Raw genomic sequence first — 21,531 nt, 5'->3', positions numbered from 1 at the left:
GTTACCGTGCCACCCATAAACCACGCACTCCCCATTTCCCTCAATTCCCCAAGACTAAAAATCTGCTAATTCCAGCCTTAAATGTATTCAACAACAGAGTATCCACTTCCCTCTGGGGTAGAGAATTTCAAAGATGCAGAACCCTTTGAATGAAGTAATTTCTCCTCATGTCAGTCCTATATGATTGGTCCCTTACCCCGAGACTGTGTTTCATGTTTTACATTCCCCGATAGGGGAAACAAACGCTGAGTGTTCACCATCAAGACCCTTCACAATTCTGTGGGTTGCAAGGAGGTCATGTCTTATTCTTCCAAATTCCACCAAATACAAGTCCAATTTATTGAGCTTCTCATTATCCAAGAACCCCCTCATCCCAGGGACAAACTTATCTTTTTTTTTTAAAAGAATCTTAAATCTTATTGCCCACCTGTAAATTCACAGCAGTTCAAAGCAATTTTCTTCAAGTAGGCTGTCGCACTCAAATCGTACTTCCTTACTTTGGTCTCTGTTCCCAATTGCACCACGTGAAAGATGAGAAACGAGCTCTGCTGCTTGTTGATTTGTTTTGTTAACTCTATCACAACCTGAAATGACAACAGAACGGATTTACTAGTATTAACAGCAAGTTTAACAGCATTGTGACTTTATAAGATTTTAAGTGATTAAAAAGTAGTATCCAATCAATACTTGCTTCAGAAAAATACAAACTCAGAAACTAGAGGCAGGAGTAGGCCATTTGGCCCTTCGAGCCTGCTCCACCATTCATTCTGATTATGGCTGATCATCGAATTCAATATCCCAGTCCCCTTTCCTCCCATATCCCTTTAGCTCCAAGAGCTATATCTAATTTCTTCTTGAAATCAGACAATGGAAGATTATCTTCACTGTTTCTCTGGTTTTATCCTACCCTTTATATTATAGGATGAAGCTATGGATGTGAGCAGTCAATGAAAATGCTGGTCTGATCAATGAGGATCAGGGTAAACCAGATGATGGCAGTGTTACACCACTAAACTACAGTTCTACCAATGACAATGACATGTATAAATCCACAACAATTAAAACAAAGATTCTTCAGCGTATTTGTCTAATACAGATTGACTGTAGTGAGTCTCTGATGTTGCCAACTGGTCTATGCAATGCCATAGACCAGGCAGATCCTAAAATGAGCCACATAATACTAGATGCCAATTTTTTTTTGTGAGAAAAAGATTTTGGGCAGTTTTTAATCACCATAATCTGATCACCATAATCTGATCCATCACATTATCAAGGCCAATACTTCAGTGCAGCAGTGGTACACTGCAACATTGGATCAGTCTGTCTTTGTTTGTTGTAGGAAGTAAATCCCGGCACTATTCCAAAGAAGAGGAACCAATTCTCCTGACCCATGGTCAATAGCCACTCAACCAACAGGTGAATCATGTCACTGCTCTTTACAGAATTGTGTTATGTGCAAAACTGGTGACTGCATTTACCTTAAGCTAAAACAAAAATAGTATTTCTAAAACGCATTTTATAACCTCACAAAGCATTTCATGGATACAAACTAATTTAGAAATGTGTTCAGGTTTGTCATACGAACATAGGAGTTAGGAGCAGGAGCAACTGGCCCCTTGAACCTGCTTCCCCCATTCAATAAGATCATGGCTGATCTGATTGTAACCTCAACTCCACATTCTGGCCTATCCCTGATAGATAACCTTTCACCACCTTGTTAATCAAGAATCTATCTAGCTCTGCCTTTAAAATAAAATATTCTGCTTCCACTGACTTTTGAAGAAGAGTTCCAGATACTCACTGCCCTTATGCAGGCATAAGCAACCTCTTATTTTTAAACAGTGAACCCTCGCTCTAAATTCTCCAACAAGATGAAACTTCTTCTCCACATCCAACCTGTCAGTCAATACCACGCAAGAACTTAAGGTTTCAATCAAGTAGCCTTTTACTCTTCTAAGCTCTAGTGGGTGCAAATCGAAACTCTCCAACTTTTCCTCACAAGACAACCTACCCATTCCTGGGATTAGTCTCGCAAACTTTCTCTGAACTGCTTCTAATGTATTTACATTCTTCCTCAAATAAAGAGAACAATACTGTACACTACTCCAGATGTGATACCTAAAATCATATTATAGAATTTCTACAGTGTAGAAGGCGGCCATTCAGCCTGCAGCGACTATCTAACAGCTCATCTTATCCAGGCCCTATCCGCATAACGCCATGTACTTACCCCGTTAATTCCCATAACCTACACATCTTGGGACACTAAATGGGTAACTTAACACAGCTAATCCACCTAACATGTGCATCTTTGGACTGTGGGAGGAAACTGGAGCACTTGAAGGAAACTCACGTAGACACAGAAGACATACAAACTCCACAGAAATAGTCAACCAAGGCCCAAATTGAACCTGGGTCCCTGGCGCTATGAGACAGCAACGCGAACCACTGTGCCACCCCAATATTTCCTTTTGTGATTTATGCACTAGGACATCCAGATCCTTCTGTCTCTGAGTTCTGTAATCTCTCACCATTTAGATAAGAAACTTCTTTTCTATTCTTCTTGCCAAAATGGGCAGCTTCACATTATACTCCATTTGCCAGATTTTTGCCCACTCATTTAATCATGAAAGGAAACAGCAGCCAATTTGAGCAGAGCAAGGTCTCTCAAACAGAAAGGAGGCAAATCTGTTTAGTTGATTGACGGATATTGGGTTGGTGAAGAAAACAAAAAAATTCACCTGATCCTCTCCAAAATAATGCCATGGGAATTTTTATATCTCCCACAAAGGCAGCCAGGGCTTCGGTTTAATATTACATCCAACAGATGGTGGCACAGGGTTAACACTGCTACCTCACAGCACCAGGGGCCCAGGTTCGATTCCTGGCCTCGGGTCACTGTCTGTGCGGAGTCTGCACCTTCCCCCTGTATCTGCATGGGTTTCCTCCAGGTGCTCCGGTTTCCTCCCACAGTCCGAAAGATGTGCTGGTCAGATACATTGGCCATGCTGAATTTTCCCTCAATATACCTCAATGTAGGAGATTTTCAGAGTCATTTCATTATAGTGTTAATGTAAGCTGACTTGTGACACTAATCAATAAACTTAAACTATGTCAACTCTGATCCCACAGCTTGACTGAAAGTGCGCCAAGGTAAACAACAAGCAGTCAACAGGCTCCCACTCTTCCAGCACACAGTAGCTCATCCCATCTATCATCCACTCCTTCTGTCACAGTTTAAATTCACCACAAGGCTTGGTCCTCGCACATGTATAGCTCCTCTCCCCAACACCTCCATCACCTGCACGCACACCCCTGCACCTTCTCCCCAATACTCTGTTATCTAATAGCTTTAACTAAGTTGTACTGTATTCCTGAATTCAGATTGTAGTTTCAGTCAACCACCCCATGACTACACAAGACTTCTCACCATGCAAAGGCTGTGAAGTTAATCATAGAATATAATAAAACCGCTACAATGCAGGAGGCCATCAGCCCATCGAGTCTGCACCAACCCCAATCCCACCGAGGTCCTATTGCCATAATCTCACATATTCACCCTGCCAATCCTCCCGACACTAGGGTCAATTTAGCATGGCCAATCAACATAACTTGCACATCTTTGGACTGTGGGAGGAAACTGGAGCACCTGGAGGAAACCCACACAGGCACAGGGGGAACATGCAAACTCCACGCAAACAGTGACCTGAAGCCAGAATTGAATCCGAGTTCCTGGCATCGTGAAGCAGCAGCGTTGAGCACTGTGCCATCACTTTCCCTTTAATATGCCACTATTAAAGCTTTAAAATGTTCGTTTCCCCAAACCAATACAGGTTCAAAATAATAGAAAAACAATGGGTATAAAGTTACCCACTCATCTGGCATCAAACACCAGTTGGAATTTTTAAATTTTAATACGCTGCTTCCCCACTCCAACTGTTCCAGATAGTACAATTGCATTTTTCATTTTGTACACTGCGTAGCTTAGTGTTCAGGTAGGAGTTGCAGCGCTGGGCTACATTAATAAACAAGCTTCTATGAAGCTTCCATTGTGTGATCCATTAAAGGTTATTGGAAGTTGCAACGTAATAATGCAGCTCACCTCTTTAATTTCAAAGTTCAGCTGAACATTGACACTTTCATTTGGCACTCCCTTCATTATTTCGAGAAGGTGATCTGCTGCTGAGCTCTCACTTGCCATAGTTTTTTCAGACTTGGCAGCCTCCTTGGGACCTTTGAGTTTCTCTGTTTAGTCATCGATACACAGACTGTTAGTAACCGACTTTTCACAGCAATGCTGAAGAATGACATCTTACCAAATTAATACACCAAGTATCACCCTGATTTGGAAAGCAAGGCTGATTGATCAACAGTATTTATACCTGAAGCATTTGATTTATTTAAAAATCTTCTACAGTGATTTTAACTAGTTTTTACTGGGCACCATTTAACTAATTTTGAACCTCAGTTCACAGGATCATAGAATCCAACAGCGCAGAAGGCGGCCATTCGCCCCATCATGTCTACAGCAACCACAATCCCACCCAGGCCCTATCCCCGTAACCTCACGCATTTATCCTAACTAGTACCGCTGACACTATGGGACAATTTAGCATGGCCAACCCACCTAACCTGCACATCTTTGGACTACGGGAAGAAACCAGAACATCCAAAGGAAACCCACGGCAGAATGTGCAAACTCCACACAGACGGTCACTCAAGCTGGGAATCAAACCTGGGTCCATGGTGCTGAGAGGCAGCAGGGCTAACCACTGTGCCACCCAAGTTGGGGAAATGGGCATTTTAAAACTTCAATATTAAAGGAAAAGCGGCAGCACAGTGGTTAGCACTGCTGCCTCACAGTGCCAGGAACCTGGGTTTGATTCCCAATTAGGGTCTGTGTGTGGAGTTTGCATGTTCTCCCCCTGTGCGTATGGGTTTCCTCCGGGTGCTCCGATTTCTTCCCACACTTTAAGGATGTGCGGGTTAGGTGGACTTGCCATCTTAAATTGCCTCTTAAATTCAGGGAGCTAGCTAGGGTAGATGCATGGGGGTTATGGTGATAGGGCTTGGGTGGGATTGTGGTTCATGCAGACTCGATGGACCGAATGGCCTCCTTCTTCACCATGGAAGGCTTCTGCAGAAAATGCAGATGTATGGGATTGAGGGTGATTTAGGTAATTGGATCAGGAATTGGCTGGCGGATAGGAGACAGGGGGTGGTGGTTGATGGTAAGTATTCGTCATGGAGTTCAGTTACGAGTGGTGTGCCTCAGGGATCTGTTTTGGGGCCACTGCTGTTTGTAATTTTTATAAATGATCTGGATGAGGGTATAGTTGGGTGGATTAGTAAATTTGCTGATGACACCAAAGTCAGAGGTGTGGTAGATAGTGAGGAAGGGTGTCTTAGTTTACAGGGGGACTTGGACAAGTTACAGAGCTGGGCCGAGAGGTGGCGGATGGAGTTTAATGCAGAAAAGCGTGAGGTAATTCACTTTGGCAGGAATAACGGATGTGTAGAGTATAGGGCTAACGGTAGGACTCTGAATAGTGTGGATGAACAGGGGGATCTAGGTGTATGTGTACATAGATCCCTGAAAGTTGGGAATCAAGTAGATAGGGTTGTTAGGAAGGCGTACGGTGTCTTGGCGTTTATTGGTAGGGGGATTGAATTTAGGAGCCGCAGCGTCATGTTGCAACTGTACAAGACTCTGGTGCGGCCGCACTTGGAGTATTGTGTGCAGTTCTGGTCCCCACATTATAGGAAGGATGTGGAGGCTTTGGAGAGGGTGCAGAGGAGGTTTACCAGGATGTTGCCTGGTATGGAGGGGAGGTCCTATGAGGAGAGACTGAGGGATTTGGGGTTGTTTTCGTTAGAAAGAAGGCGGCTAAGAGGGGACCTTATTGAAACATATAAGATGATTAGAGGTTTAGATAGGGTGGACAGTGATAGCCTTTTTCCTCGGATGGAGAAAGCTAGCACGAGGGGGCATAGCTTTAAATTAAGGGGTGGTAGTTATAGGACGGATGTCAGGGGTAGGTTCTTTACCCAGAGGGTGGTGAGGGATTGGAATGCCCTGCCTGCTGCAGTTGTAAATGCGCCTAGTTTGGGGGCGTTTAAGAGATCCGTGGATAGGTTTATGGATGGAAAGGGTTTGGTTTAGGTTAGAGGGTCATTGCTTTTTAACTGGTCGGCACAACATCGTGGGCCGAAGGGCCTGTTCTGCGTTGTAATGTTCTATGTTCTGTAGGATTTTATGATTCTATAAGGTTGAGACATACAATTCAAACAAATAAGCTCTTTAAAAATAATAGACTCAATAAAAACTATTTTTTGGTCCACAAGAATGTTAAGACTGCAGCTCATATCTCTTGATAATTTTATACTGACTTTGTTTCTGGTCAAGTGTTTGCTACTCTGCCTCTCATCAACAGAGCTTTTGATTGTGTTGTAAAGGAAAAGGTCGCAGAGGATGAACAGCATCAGTGAAATTAAGGGTGGAAATCAGCCTGACTCATCCTCAAATTAAAGGCACGGGTATATAGTTAAAGAAAATGCTCAATTAAACAGCTCACTAAATTGCAGGGTTTTCAACGCAGACGCAACTAAACCAGTTCTGCGTAATCACTGGGCAATTAAGTTGGATCTCCTTCAGTAACGTCATTCCTTAATCGGATGTTTAAAGTTAGGCCAAATGTTATCAGCTTTTGCACATAATTGTGGTAGCAGAGAGCGAGGAAAAAAGTACTGTCTCATCAGGAAAGAATCAAAAAAAAAGGACAACTGCTCTTCGGGAGACAATTGAAATTAAATGAAAAGTGGATGTGGCCAATTCAACTTTTTGCAGGTCACTTTCTTATTCAAAAGGGCAATGCTTTATGATTTCAACACAAGGTGTAGGAATGATATTTTTTGCCATTACTTTTTTCGTCATCCTTAAGTGCTTTTGCTCCACTTGGCTCCTGGCTGCCTTCACCAAGGTTTTGCTGAAAGATCTTAATCAGGACAGTCAGATCTTCTTCACTGAGAACAATCTGAAAGAGGAAAATAAGAGGAAAAAAGTAAAACAGAACTTCAACAGAAAGGAAACATTCCGCTCTGAAATCAAAGAACCTATGGTACGGAGACAACCTTTTGGCCCAAATATATCCATACAAGCAAAAAGCCCATCTACGCGAACGCCATTTGCCTGCATTTGGCCCACATTCCTCTAAATCCTTCCTATCCATTTATCTGTCCAATGTCTTTCAAATGTCCTGCCTCAACCACTTCCTCTGGCACCTCATTCTACATAAATACCACGCTCTGTGTAAAGAGATGTTGCTCCTCAGGTTCCCACTAATTCTTTCCCCTCTTAACTTAAACCTATGCCCTCCAGTTCCCGATTCCCCAACCCTAGGAAAAAGGCTGAGTGCATTCACCCTATCCATGCCTCTCATGATTTTATACACCTCTATAAAGCTCTATAAAATGAAGGAGATTGTCATCAACTTCAGGAAGCGTAAAGGAGAACACGCCCCGTATACATCAACGAGGTCAAAATGGAAAGGGTGGAGAATTTCAAGTTTTTAGGTGTCCAGATCAGTAACAACCTGTCCTGGTCCCCCAAACTTAAGGCCCACCAACTTTCTTGGAAGATAATGAAATTTGACATGTCAGCTACGACTCTCACCAAGTTTTACAAATGCACCATAGAAAGCATTCTTTCTGGTTGTATCACAGCATGGTATGGCTCCTGCTCTACCCAAGACCACAAGGAATTACAAAAGATCACACAAACCAGCCTCCCATCCATTGACTGTCTACATTTCCCGCTGCCCTGGCAAAGCAGCCAGCATAATTAAAGGACCCCACCACCTTCTTCCATCAGGAAAAAGATACAAAAGTCTGAGGTCACATACCAACTGGCTGAAGAATAGCTTCTTCCCTGCTGCCATCAGACTTTTGAGTGGACCTACCTCACATTAAGTTGATCTTTCCCTGCACCCTCGCTATGACTGTAATACTACATTCTGCACTCTCTTGTTACCTTCTCTAAGAACTGTATGTTTTGTCTGCATAGTACGCAAAAAACAATACTTTTCACTGTATGTTAATCCACGTAACAATAATAAATCAAATCAAAAAATAAAGGTCACCCCTCAGTTTCCTACACTCCAAAGAAAAAAGTCCCATCATGTCCAACCTCTCCCTATAACTCAGTCCTTTCAGCCCTGGCAACATTCTTGTAAGCTTCTTCTGCACTCTCCAGTTTAATAACATCTTTCCTATAGCAAGGTGACCAAAACTGAACACAATACTCCAGGTGCACCTCACCAACATCTTGTACAACTACAACATAACTTCCCAACTTCTACACTCAATGCCCTGTCTGATGAAGGCCAGCACGCCAAAAGCTACCTTCACTGCCATATCTACCTGTGACTCCACGTACACCTGAACTCCAATGTCCTCTGTTCCACGATACTCCCTGAGGTCTTACCGTTCACTGTGGAAGTCCTAACTACAAGTAACGACAATTATGCCTCTTCTGGCAGCCGAGGTAAATTTTCATTACTGAAATTAAAACCTAAGAAACAGGAACAGTCGGAGGCCATTTTGGCCCCTTGAGCCTGCTCTACTCATTCAATAAAATCGCACCTGATCTGACTGTGACCTTAATCCCACTTTCTTGTCTGCTGCAAAGGAGTTGGACATTTCTTTTTAACAGAATGAAACCATTGTCGATTGTCAGAAAAACCCATCTGGTTCACTAATGTCTTTTGGGGAAAGAAATCTGCCATCCTTACTCTAAAGCCATAGCAACGTGGTTGACTCTCAACTGCCCTTGGACAACGAGGGCCAGGCAATAAATGGTGACCAGCCAGCAATGCCCATGTCCCACAGTTGAATGAAAAAACCTCCCAACTCCCTCTTGGATCAGTCTTCCTCAGCCTTGAATATATTCAATGATCGAGCCTCCACTAATTGTTGAGGTACAGAATTCCAAAGCTAAACATTGCTTCTGATGTGAAACTAGCAGGGGGGATTGGACATCCCTTTCAGAACCTGCCTGATTTTTCAATCAAAGTAATATCAGTTGGGTCCTGTTGGCAACAAACAAAACTCTCCACCACATTTTCCTCTCTAGTCATGCTAAACCTTTACAAATCAGTGGTGAGGCCTCAGCTGGAGTACTCTCTACACTTCTGAGATGTTAAAGCTTTGGTGCAGAGAGTATAGAAAAGATTTACAGGATAATGTAAGGGATAAGTGTCTTCAATAAAATGATGTTTGTTTTGAGAACAGAGAAGGCCAAGGAGGGACCCAACAGAGGTGTTCAATCTTATGACATGTTTTAAAAGAAAACATGAAGAGAAACTACTTCCTCTTGCTGGATGGGCAGAATATGGAGATACCGGCGGTGGACTGGGGTAAACACAGTAAGAAGTCTCACTCCACCAGGTTAAGGTCCAACAGGTTTATTTGTAGCAAACACCACTAGCTTTCGGAACTGGTTGTTCCTTCACCCATCTAACGAAAGAGGTGGCCATAGATTTAAAAACACTGGTAAAAAACTAGAGGAAAAATAAGCACTCCCCCCAACCCTGCAGCGGGGGGGGTGTTAAGAATTCAACCACACTATGTGAAGCAGTAGAGGAACTTCCAAAAGACAACTCAAAACTGCAAATGATAAATGTACAGGGTCTGAGGAGAAACTGAGATGCGGAACTTTCAAAGAGCCAGCTCAAGCGCAAAGGACTGAGCAGCCTCCCTTGATACTGTGTGGTTCAATGAACTCCACCCAATGCTCAATGTCCGGGTGTCAGGAGAATAATACTGCTGTGTGTGCAAACATTCTGATGCACAATCCCCAAATGATATCATAGTGCTACCTTTGCTTCCTACATAAAAATCCCATGCTAGCATAACACTCTACTTTCCTAATGACCAAGCGGGAGCAGCAAATAATAACCAAATGAACAAGCATGCCCAGTATGACAGGAGCAGATATGAAGCCTGGAACTGATAGATCCCTGGCACCTGACTCAGCTGGTGGAAATGGACAGTTTGTACTCAACTGGCATTGACTTATTACAAAGAGAGAAAAGATTTTGCTCCTCTTGGCTGTCTATGCCAGTTATTTTGCCAGTATTTTCATCTTTTATGTTGTACTTCCTAAGTATGAACTAAGCCCTGAAACGTGTTACTGGAAAGAAACGTACATTAAAAGATATCGTCCACCACTAGATTACAAGCTTATCAAAACCAGGAACATATACAGGCTAAAACAGTCATATCTTTGAATGACAGATGGACACATTTGATCAACAGCCAAACATCAGTCATTGCAGTGACTTCTCGGTCCAATGCAGCTCAATGAAAATAATTGAAGCAGCAATTTGTACTGACGTAATCATCAAACAACAAATTAGCATGATGCCACAACATTAGTAACCTTAAGTCTGCAATAACACATTTGTACTTTTTACTGTGTTTACGCCAGTCCAACGCCAGCATACCCACATCATAACACATTTGGTCATACGTGTGTGACAGGTGACCTGACGATCAGCGCTTTGATGGTGTAAAAATTAACGGGGCCGATTTTCTCCTAACTCATTGTCTATGCAGACGAGGTGCTTTCCACTTTCAGGCCTGTACCTTCTACCAATGTATGTGGGATTATGAATTACAATGCCATGGGGCAGCACGGTCGCAGAGTGGTTAGCACTGCTGCTTCACAGCTCCAGGGACCTGGGTTTGATTCCCGGCTCAGGTCACTGTTAGTGTGGAGTTTGCACATTCTCCTCGTGTCTGCGCGGGTTTCCTCCCACAGTTCAAAGATGTGCCGGTTAGGTTGATTGGCCATGCTAAAAATTGCCCCTTAGTATCCTGAGACGTGTAGGTTAAAGGGATTAGTGAGTAAATATATAAGGATGTGGGGGTAGTTCCTGAGTGGGATCATGGTTGGTGCAGACTCAAATGGGCCAAATGGCCTCTCTCCATACTGCAGGGATCCTATGATTCTATGAGGGTTAACAATTTCCATTTTGCTAGAATACTGCACACGAGAATGATGCACAGAATGTGGATTGGGCAGTGCTGAATTTATTGGAGAAAAATATGCTATTTGACCAACTGTTAGAACTCTACTGCGGATTTTCACTAACTTAAGTCACCCTCTCCAAGGGACTAAGATGAAGGAAGTATCAACCAGCATTCCTATTACCACATGGATCCCAATTGGAAAGCGTGGACGTGATTAAAAACTTCCCACGTCTAAACCCTACAAGGAGAGCTCATAGATAAAGCAAAGGAAATCAGGCTGCACGTATTTCTATAGGGTTACACTGCAAATATTAAAGACAGCATGCTGACTATAACAGGTACAGCTTGGCATAGAGCTTCCCAGGTCAGAAGATGCACATGACAACAAAATAAAGCAACCATAAAACAAGTTGTTACCCACATTCATAGTCTTTAAATGTCCTTTGATTTCAACACTCGGTATTTTGAGATACCAGTCTGCTGCCAAATTTCTTTGCACAGAGAGTTGTAAATCAATGGGCTGCAGCATTTGAATGTCAAGCTGAGGTGAACTGGTCTGCAGGATAGTCCTAGTGGAAAAATGCAGGTGAATCAGTACATAACCAACTGAAGTGTAATTATGTTGAAGTAATAATCCATTTCCTTCCAGACCAATAAGATATTGCTTTAAACTGACTGTAAGCTATAATTTCAAATTTATCATTTACAATTCTTCACCTATTTTTGGGATGTGGGGGCAGGATGGAGATTGATCATTTCATCCATTCCACCAGAAGGCATTTGTCTCTGCTCCAATGCAGATCCAATGTTATCCTCCAAACAGTCCAATCCCCATTCTTCATGTGTGAAGCCAGGCAGTGAATGACAGGCGGGTCAATCATGGGGAAGGAAGCATTTAGAGTCAAACACCATCCTGGCAATGCACACATTCAAGACAGCTCCACTTCACTATCTCCACCCCTGACTTAGTCAATATGTTGCTGAACTCCTCAAAGAAATGAAAGCCATTCAGCCTCTCTCACTGAGCCTGCTTTTTGTGACCAAGTGTTTACTACTAATTTTTACTACTTGCTTTTTGCCAACAAATACAAAAGCATCTCTTTTACTGGACAACATGGTGACACAGTTTTTTTTAAAGATTATTTATTAGTGTCACAAGTAGGCTTACATTAACACTGCAATGAAGTTACTGTGAAAATCCCCTAGTCCCCACACTCCGGTGCCTGTTCAGGTACACTGATTGAGAATTTAGAATGGGCCAATGCTCTCGGACTGTGGGAGGAAACCAGAGCATACAGAGGAAACCCATGCAGACACGGGGACAACGTGCACACTGCTCATCGACAGTGACCCAAGCCAGGAATCAAACACGTGCTAACCATTGTGACTAAAGTTGTACTTTTGTCTCTCAGTGCCAGGGACCTCAGGTCACTGTCTGTGTGGAGTATGCACGTTCTCCCCATGCCTGCGTGGATTTCCATCGGGTGCTCTGGTTTCCTCCCACACTCCAAAGATGTGCAGGCTAGTTTGATTGGCCATGCTAAACTGACCTTTAATATCAAGGGACTAGCAGGTTAAATAAGTGGGGTTACTGGGTTAGAGCCTGAGTGGAATTATAATCAGCGCTGGCTCAATGGGCCAAAATGGCCTCTTTCTGCACTGTAGGGATTCTACAATTTCTGCTTTTGTTACTAAACTAGACTATTCTGCATACACTTTGCTGGCCTCCCATCTTCCACTTACAATAAACTTAAGTTCATCCAAGGGTCTGCTACCTTCATCTAAAGTTGAACTAAGTCATGTTTGCCCATCACCTATGTGTTCACTGACCCAATGTAGCAATACATTGACGTTAAGATTCTCACCCCTCATGGTCTCAATCTTCCTGATTCCTGACCCCATTCAGTCCTCCCTCTGAGAACCTGGCCATCCTCCAATTCTGGCCACCTGAGCATCCCTGATTTTAACAGCTCCACCATCTGTGTCCTTTCCTAAAGCTACCAAGGCCACGAGCTTTGAAATTTTCTTCCCTGAATCTCTCTGCCTCTCTAAATTCTTCGAAGATTCATTTACTGTTAATTTATGTAGAGCTAGACAGATACATGTGAAACGCTTAACACAGAATATTGAGCCTATTCAATCATCAGATGGTACTGCAAACGTTTGTTAAACAGCTCCCCAGAGCAATTAACTCTGGGAAGAACCTGAGGCAAAGGCAATCAGATACAGTAAACTCACTGGACCTCAAGATGAAGAATTTTACCGCTACCTCGAAAGTTTCAGCTGCGTTAGGCGAACGTCCATGATGTCCATCACAGGTGGCACCGAGAAGCCCTCGCCTGGGATCAGAGTGAATCTGTTCTGAACAGTGATCAAACCCAAATCTGCCACCACAGCGTTCATCGAGCTGGAGGACTCGGGGATGACGATGACTGGAGCTTTCAAATTAATGTCCATTGCCAGCCGGAAACTCTTCTGAGCAAAATCCTTCACGCTGGAGGCTGCTTTCTCTGCTGCTTGTGCTGTGGCTGCACTTAACGCCTCCTTTGCTGCTTGGAACTTGTCAAAGAAGTTCTGCAGTAAAAACAGTAGCAACAGTTTGCATTCAGATTTGATCATTTCCAGTTAAATATATTTGAAAAAATGCTCAAGTAAATTGAAGGAAGCGCATTGGAGTTTTGTGAATTCCTGCTGGGTGTGGCACTGCTGCCTCACAGTGCCAGAGTCCCAGAATGGGTCACTGTCTGTGCAGAGTCTGCATGTACTCCCCGTGTCTGTGTGCGTTTCCCTCCAGGTGCTCCGGTTTCCTCCCACAATCCTAAAGACATGCTTGTTAGGTGCCTTGGCCATGCTAATTCTCCCTCATTGTACCCAAACAGGTGCCGGAGTATGGCAACTAGGGGATTTTCATAATAACTTCATTGCAGTGTTAATGTCAGGCTACTCATGACACTAATAAATAAGTAAACTTAAAATTGAAAACAAATTACCCAGAGAGTGGAGAGAATGTGGAATTCACTACCACAGGGAGTGGTTGAAATGAATAACGCAAATGCATTTCAGCGCCAGCATCTATTCAGGGAACAGATTGTGACAATGGTACATTTACTTGAGGCAAGATGGGGAGGAGTGGCGGGGGGGGGGGGGAAGGTTCGAGTCGAGAATAAACATCAGCATGCACTGTTTAAGCCGAATGGCCTGTCTCTGTGCCATATAAATTGTCATTCTCTACTTAAAAGTAGTAATTTGCCAGTGTAAACTTCCCAATGCTAACCACATGACCACTGCAGTAGATGAATCAGAATGAAAATGAACAGGCAGAAAGTGACAAGCTAGCACTAGTGAATCACAAGTGGAAGAGTGGATTGCTTACTCAAACATCAAAAGGATCTCAGTCAAATTTTGTGTCACACTTTACTGGTGTGCGTGCAGATTCTCACCTGAAAACATGGTGTACTTTCCAGTCTGCACGATTCCGTGATCTAACCAATTAAACTAATCCACCTTTGCTCTAACAATTAGAGTGTGACGTTAAAACTGTGAAGATCCAGCCTGGCCTACTTACTGTTGTTAACCTACATTCACATTAATTGTTTATGGCTTTAAAAGGAACACACACCAACACTTTAACACCTTAATTATACATCAGGCATTATATGATCTAAGCTTCTGTCCACAGACAAACAGCGCACCCTTTAACTTGTGCAGACACAACGTAGCTTTGCAATTAATAAAAAGTTTCCACAACAGTAAATCTAGTCTGTGATTTAACACAAACTGATTACCAACTTTTGATTAAATTCAAACTTATTTGAGCTAATACGTCATAACACGCTCCCTGTGGCACACTTGCAAAACCTTAAACAATCCAGCACACCTTCTCACAGATGCAAAGAATAAAAATGGATTTATTTATATGACATCTTTGATATCTATTTATCCAGAATCCCTTTTTTCTATTTTTCCACTGATGTCAATAATTATTTTCTGTTCTCTGTTAGCCTGATGTTTGTAATGCTCTGGGGCAGCGCAGCTCCATGACCCAGGCTCAATTCCGACCTTGGGTGACTGTCTGTGTGAAGTCTGTACGTTCTCTCCATGTCTGCGTGGGTTTTCTCCGGGTGCTCTGGTTTCCTCCCATGTTCCAAAAATGTGCAAGTTGTGTGGATCGGCCATGCTAATTTGCTCCTTAGTGTCCACAGACGCATTAGAGTTGCTAGGGCTGAATTATAAAGCCTGAGATAAGTAGGAACAAACTGTTTCCACAAACTCAGACTGACAGAATGTAGATGCAAAGCTGTTAGCGGGATTAGCCATAGGAAATGTATGGGATTATGGGGATAGGGCAGAGAAAAGGACCTGAGTAAAACACTCCATCGGGGAATCAGTGCAGACTCGATGGGCCAAATGGCCTCTTCTGCTCTGTAGGGATTATATGATTCCTGTCTCCAGTCACGGAATAGCATTAACAGACTGTACTGATGCTTGCTGCTGTGTTGTGTGCATCTTGTGGAGAGAAAAGATATTTGAAATGTAAATGAAATAATAATTGACGATAAGAATTAAGAATAGGAATAGTTCATTTAGCCCTTGAAGCTTGTCTTAATCTCTGCAAAAGTAGCTGTATGGTACTGGTTATTTGGTATGCTATATGGCTTGGTATAGGGGGCTGGTTGGCTTAGGTGACTAGCAATTGGTTCAGAATATTGCCGACAGCACAGGTTCGATTCCTATTCTGGATGAGGTAGAGTTGAGACCGGCTTTCTCGTCCTGCCCTAGACAGCGGGATGCAATCACAAACCACCACTGACAAAACAACAGCCTATGAAAACCGCTCAGGGTAAAGCATCATCAGACAATAAATCAAGGGTCTACAACCAACCAGAGCACAAATGAATGAATGGCACTCGCTGAGGAAGTGTTGTATTGTCTGTTATATTGACACTGAGGGAGTGTTGTATTGTCTGTTACACTGACATTGAGGGAATGTTGTATTATCTGTTACACTGACTGAGGGAGTGTTGTATTGTCTGTTGCACTATATTGCCTGTATGTCATCGTTTGGATGAAACTGTAAAGCTCATCCCCCTCTACTGATTGAGTTCAATGCAAATAAAAATCGCTATGTACTATTCCAAATAACAAGACTATCTTTCCAGTCTTGCCACCAACAGTCGTTGCTTCAGAAAATCCATTTAAACAAAATGGATTTATCTGGCAAGTAGTTGCTGGATTTTGCACGCTTGCTTACAGAACCCAAAAACTTTACACACCAAAAACTTTACCAAGACAAAAATTAAACTAAATCTGGTTGAGGAAGGGGGCATTAGGGTAGAAGGGGTTATCATCTTGAGTGCACTTTATGCTTAAAAAAATTTTAAAATATTTAAAGTTACATTTAATATAACAGTTTTTAAATTTGAATTGGTTAATATATTTAAATTGGCATTACACATTGAACTTACCAGTAATGACATAACAAATTTATGCAGGTATATAATCTGAATACAGCCAACTCGTAACGTGACTTTGCCATCCACCTTTGACATATCAGCATAGTTCTCACCATCAATAGCATTTGGATACAAGATTATATTAAAGCTGAACACTTCATTTCCAACAATGGAGACAGCCTAGAAAAGAAAGTACAAAAATTAATTCAAAATGGTCTCATCAAATATGAAACAGTTGAAACATCAAATTGTCAACCCAATGCCCGGGTTGGCAAAAACAATCACCACTGTTGCACTGCAGGAAGGGTCACAGAGCCAATGGCCTGACTAACCTCACAATAATCACATAAGATTTAACAACATGGAAACAGGCTACTTATTTCAAACAGTCACAAGAGCATGAGTCCAAGTTCCAAGGCTCAACTCACTGGTCCAGTTATCCCCTTTTCCTTAGCCACCTGACCTAATTTAAATATTGACCTGGCTGCTGCTTCAAGTATGACCCTGGTAATTCATTCAACAGCCTTGCGCGCACCCCCCCCTCCCCCCCCCCCCCCCCCGCCACAACTTTCCATTTATTTTATTAATAGTCGTTTGGTAGCAAAGAACTGAACATTGCTGAACGGAGACATGCTGTTGAAGCTTTTCATCTTGCACTCATCAGAAGAGATTTACAAGAATACCAATTAACAACAATTTATATCTCTTTCCATGCAGTGTAAATTGTCGTTCCCTTTAGAATGGGCATTCCTGCAGATGATTGCAAGATGAAAGGTTTCAACAGCCTGTCTCTTTTTCCAGCAATTTATTTTATTTTTTCACACCATTGGCCAGACCAGCATTTGTTGTGCACCTATATATGCCCTTGAGAAGTGGCAGTGAGCCAGCTTCTTGACCAACTGGAGTCCATGCGGTTAGGTACACCTACAGTGCTGTTCAGGATGCAAAATACAAATGGTCCTACTATTCCTAAATCCAGTTTTGTATCTACGTTCTCGCACTCTGGATCCCTGGAAGCAGTTTGTTCCTACCTATCTCAGGCTTTATAATTCAGCCCTAGCAAATCACCCCATAGATGTATGAGTCTATTGCTGGGGTACAGTCATAGATTTTGCAATACCTACACATGTAACAGATGCCATTACGAACTCCAAACGGACAAACGTGAAGCAGGTTTAGCTATAAATGGAACAGGATAAACTAGGTCTACAGTGCAATTAGATCTCCACACTATGGGTCATATCAATGAAAATGCTGTCAATTGTGCTCCATTCCCATCAATATAAAGTATCACAGCAGCAAAACCCATCTAAGCAGACAGAAATAATTCATCATTATTCCCCATCATTAATCAGCTGGACATGAAAATAATAATTTTCTTTTTGTTTAGATAAACATTCTGATGGAAATTCAGAGTATTTTACCATTTTAAATTATGAAAATTAAATTAACTTTATTGGAAATATATTATAAATCAATCTACAACAAAGTAGTATCAGTGATTCTATAGGCTATGGGCTAAGGTCGGCAGGTCAGGTCCTTTCATGCGTCAGTGCAGACCGATGGGCCAAACGGCATCTTCTGCGTTGTAGTATTCTGTGATATCAGTTCAATAATATATGATTTTACTCAATGTGCAAATAATATGTTGCTGTTCTATTTTAGGCAAAACTTAGGAAGAAATTATTAGCTGCTCAATAAGAGTAATATTGCAATTGCTCATACAATTAGTATGTACAGTCAGCAACTCACTGGGCTAATGTCACAAAAACATGCATAGCTACCAGTTTACTTTCATTTCAATTCCAATCCTGTGTAAAAAGGTACACAGAATGCACGACAGCTAGCCACATTGATCAAGACTTAACAATTGGTAGCACCTTTAACGTATTTTCCAGACCTTGGACAATATTCACTGAGACAGAGAGATAGTCTGGCTGATTAGGGGGTGGATGCTTCTAATGTTTAACTCTGCAAATAAATTGAAGACAGTAAAGATGTCTCCAGTATCACCCTTCATTTGGCTTTCCAGAATGTAGAATCATAGAACCCCTACAGTACAGAAGGAAGCCAGTTGACCCATCAAGTCTGCAGCGACCGCAATCCCACCCAGGCCCTATCCCCATAACCCCATGTATTTACCTTGCTAATCTCCTGACATGAGATGCCAGCGTTGGACTGGGTAAGCACAGAAAGAAATCTCTTTAACTTTTTAAAAAGTCTGTTCATCCTGTTATTGTGAGACTTCTTACTGTGCAATCCCCTGACACTCAGAGCAATTTAGAGTCCCTACAATACAGAAGGCCCATCAAGTCCACAATCCCACCCAGGCCCTATTCCCATAGCCCCATGTATTAACCCTTTTAATCCCCTGACACTAGGGTCAATTCAACATAGCCATTCAACCCAATTCACACATCTTTGGGCTATGGGAGGAAACCAGAGCACCCAGAGGAAGCCCACACAGACATGGGGAGAATGTGCAAACTCCAAAGAGACACTAACCTGAGGCTGGAATTGAATCCTGGCGCTGTGAGGCAGCAGCGCTAACCACTGTGCTGCCCTATAACACGCAGCAGCCTACATAACATATTTTTGAATACCTGTGAAAATCTCAGCATTTCTTGTCTCTCAACGGATCACAAATGAGGCTTAATATTACTAAGTAATTGTGCTTCTCAGACTAAATTTGCGAGGATTGGTATGACTGCTTTATTGATTTCAGTCCTTCAGTTTCATTTTTTAAAATCTTCTACTCCAGTGAATGAGATAAATACTCAGCTCAACTACAGACGCCTGCATTTACGTAGTGTTTTTAAACACAGTAAAATGTCAAAAGCTATTTCACAGAAGTATAATCATACAATAAATGCCAAAAGAGACACAAAGCCAAAAGGAGAACACGAGGACAGGTGACAAAGCATTTGATAAAAGGTGCTTGTTCCAAGGAGCATCTTAAAGGAAAGAGCGGAAGAGAAGCAGAGGGGTTTAGGAAGAGCTGAGACAGAGGTGGGATGAAGGTGACAAGAGAATGTATAAAAAGGCCAGAGCTGCCACGATAGAGTTTCAAAACCTTTGTAGGGATGAAAGTGAACACAGAGGTAGGAGGTGGCTCAGGTCATGAAAGAGTTTGAACACAAGGATAAGAATTTTCAAACCGATGGATCGAGAGTTAATGTAGGTCAGAGTTCAGGAATAATGGGAGAACATGGCTTGTTGCAGTTAGGATAGGCTAAGTTAGATTTCAATAAGCTCAGTCTTATGTAGGATGGACGATGGGAGGCTAAGACAGCAATGAAAACAGTCTTGTGCAAAAGCACTGATAAGGGTTTCAGACGGACAGGGGCAGAAATGAAGGGGCTAGACAGGGTAGAGGTAGAGAGATTCTTCCCGCTTAGAAAGGATAGCGGGACTAGAGGGCACAGCCTCAAAATAAGGGGGGCAGTTTAGAACAGAGTTGAGGAGGAATTTCTTCAGTCAAAGGGTGGCGAATCTCTGGAATTCTCTGCCCGTTGAACTGGTGGAGGCTGCCTCGCTCACGGGTAGATAGATTTCTGATAGACAGGGGAATTAAGGGTTATGGGAAGAAAGCAGGAAAATGGAACTGATCCACTTCAGATCAGCCATGATCTTATTGGATGGTGGGCCAGGCTCAAAAGGGCTAGATGGCCTACTCCTGCTCCTATTTCTTACATTCTTATTAGAAATGCTGATGAACAACACTGCAGAGATGGAAACAGGCGGTTGTGGTGACAGACAGCATACAGCATCAGAGGATCAGCTCCTTGTTAAACAAGATGCTGAGATTGCGAACAGTCTGTTCAGCCCAGAGCCGTGGGCGGGGAGGGGAGGAGGAAATCAACAGCCCACCAAGGGTTCGACCCAGCATATTCACTCCAAATGTACACCGGCAGCTGTTCATTCTGATGCAAACAATTCCACATAGCAATTTTTCTATTACTTTGGAATATGTCTCAGTGTCTCCAAAGTCAAGAAAGTAAAATACAAATTATCAAAATCATTCAAGGAACACCTTTTGAATGCATGTTTGACACTGACTAGGAAAAAATTCCTAATTGTTGAATGCCGGAAAGAGAACTATCTAAAATTTCAGAATCCTGGCCGTGCTTTTACATTAATGTTTGATTAATGAAGAGGGAAACGGGTTACAGACAATTCTATTGTGCTGAACATGATAAAGTCGCTCAAGTCATGTCGACAGCAGGATGCCGACAAATCCAAGCTTGGGGTGTGTTATAGCTAATACTCATACCGCATAAATGCGAGGTTAGAGCCATCACCAAGAAAAATCCAACACCTTCCCAGACCTTCACTGTCACAGAGGCCCCCATCTCCTTCACAGCTAGCATTCAGCAGAACCTTAACTGTATCAAACAGGGAAGCATAGTGGCTAGCACAGCTGCCTCAGCGCCAGGGACCTGGGTTCGATTCTGGCTTCGGACGACTGTCTGTGTGGATTATCCACACGTCTGCGTGTGTTTCCTCTGGGTTCATCCCAGTCCAAAGATGTGAGGGTTAGGTGGATTGGCCATGGTAATTTGCCCCTTAGTGTCAGGGGGTCTCACAGGGATAGGTCTGGTCGGGATGGCTGTCGGTGCAGACCTGATGGACCGAATGGCCTACTTCTGCACTGTAGGGATTCTATGAACAGGTCTGGTAACTGGTACCTCGGTAACTACATGCAAGGCTCAATTCAGGAACCTACATTACTTACCAGGATGGGTTGCAGCTCTCAAGAAACCCAACGCTAACCAGTGGAATTTATTTGATCAGAGCCCACGCAAACAGATTCAATGACTGCACTTTCATCCCTCGCTCACCTGAAGGAGTGACACTCCAAAAGCTTGCGCTACCAAATAAACCTGTTGGACTTTAACCTGGTATTAGAACATAGAAAAACTACAGCACAAACAGGGCCTTCTGCCCACAAGTTGCACCAATCATATCACTACCTACTAGGCTACCTATAACCCTCAATCCTATTAAGACCCATGTACTCATCCAGAAATCTCTTAAAAGACCCTAT

At 42.7% G+C, this 21,531-nt stretch overlaps 1 protein-coding gene across 4 annotated transcripts in view; it reads right to left on the bottom strand.

Annotated features, from left to right (window-relative positions):
• vps13c (vacuolar protein sorting 13 homolog C) overlaps positions 1 to 21,531 on the bottom strand; it is a 298,634-nt gene that overhangs the window by 137,617 nt on the left and 139,486 nt on the right. For all 4 annotated transcript variants that reach the window (XM_080216043.1, XM_080216044.1, XM_080216045.1 and 1 more), the window contains 6 exons: positions 16,497 to 16,664; positions 13,301 to 13,605; positions 11,453 to 11,600; positions 6,923 to 7,034; positions 4,103 to 4,245; positions 428 to 584 (listed from right to left, as the gene is read on the bottom strand). In XM_080216043.1, the coding sequence (XP_080072169.1) occupies positions 428 to 584; positions 4,103 to 4,245; positions 6,923 to 7,034; positions 11,453 to 11,600; positions 13,301 to 13,605; positions 16,497 to 16,664 (1,033 nt within the window). The remainder of the gene's footprint in view (positions 1 to 427; positions 585 to 4,102; positions 4,246 to 6,922; positions 7,035 to 11,452; positions 11,601 to 13,300; positions 13,606 to 16,496; positions 16,665 to 21,531) is intronic.

This window comes from Carcharhinus amblyrhynchos, chromosome 32, assembly GCF_965287045.1.
Source record: "Carcharhinus amblyrhynchos chromosome 32, sCarAmb.v2.hapA, whole genome shotgun sequence".
In the NCBI taxonomy this organism is placed as follows: domain Eukaryota; kingdom Metazoa; phylum Chordata; class Chondrichthyes; order Carcharhiniformes; family Carcharhinidae; genus Carcharhinus; species Carcharhinus amblyrhynchos.
This window is presented reverse-complemented; position numbering and strand designations above follow the sequence as displayed.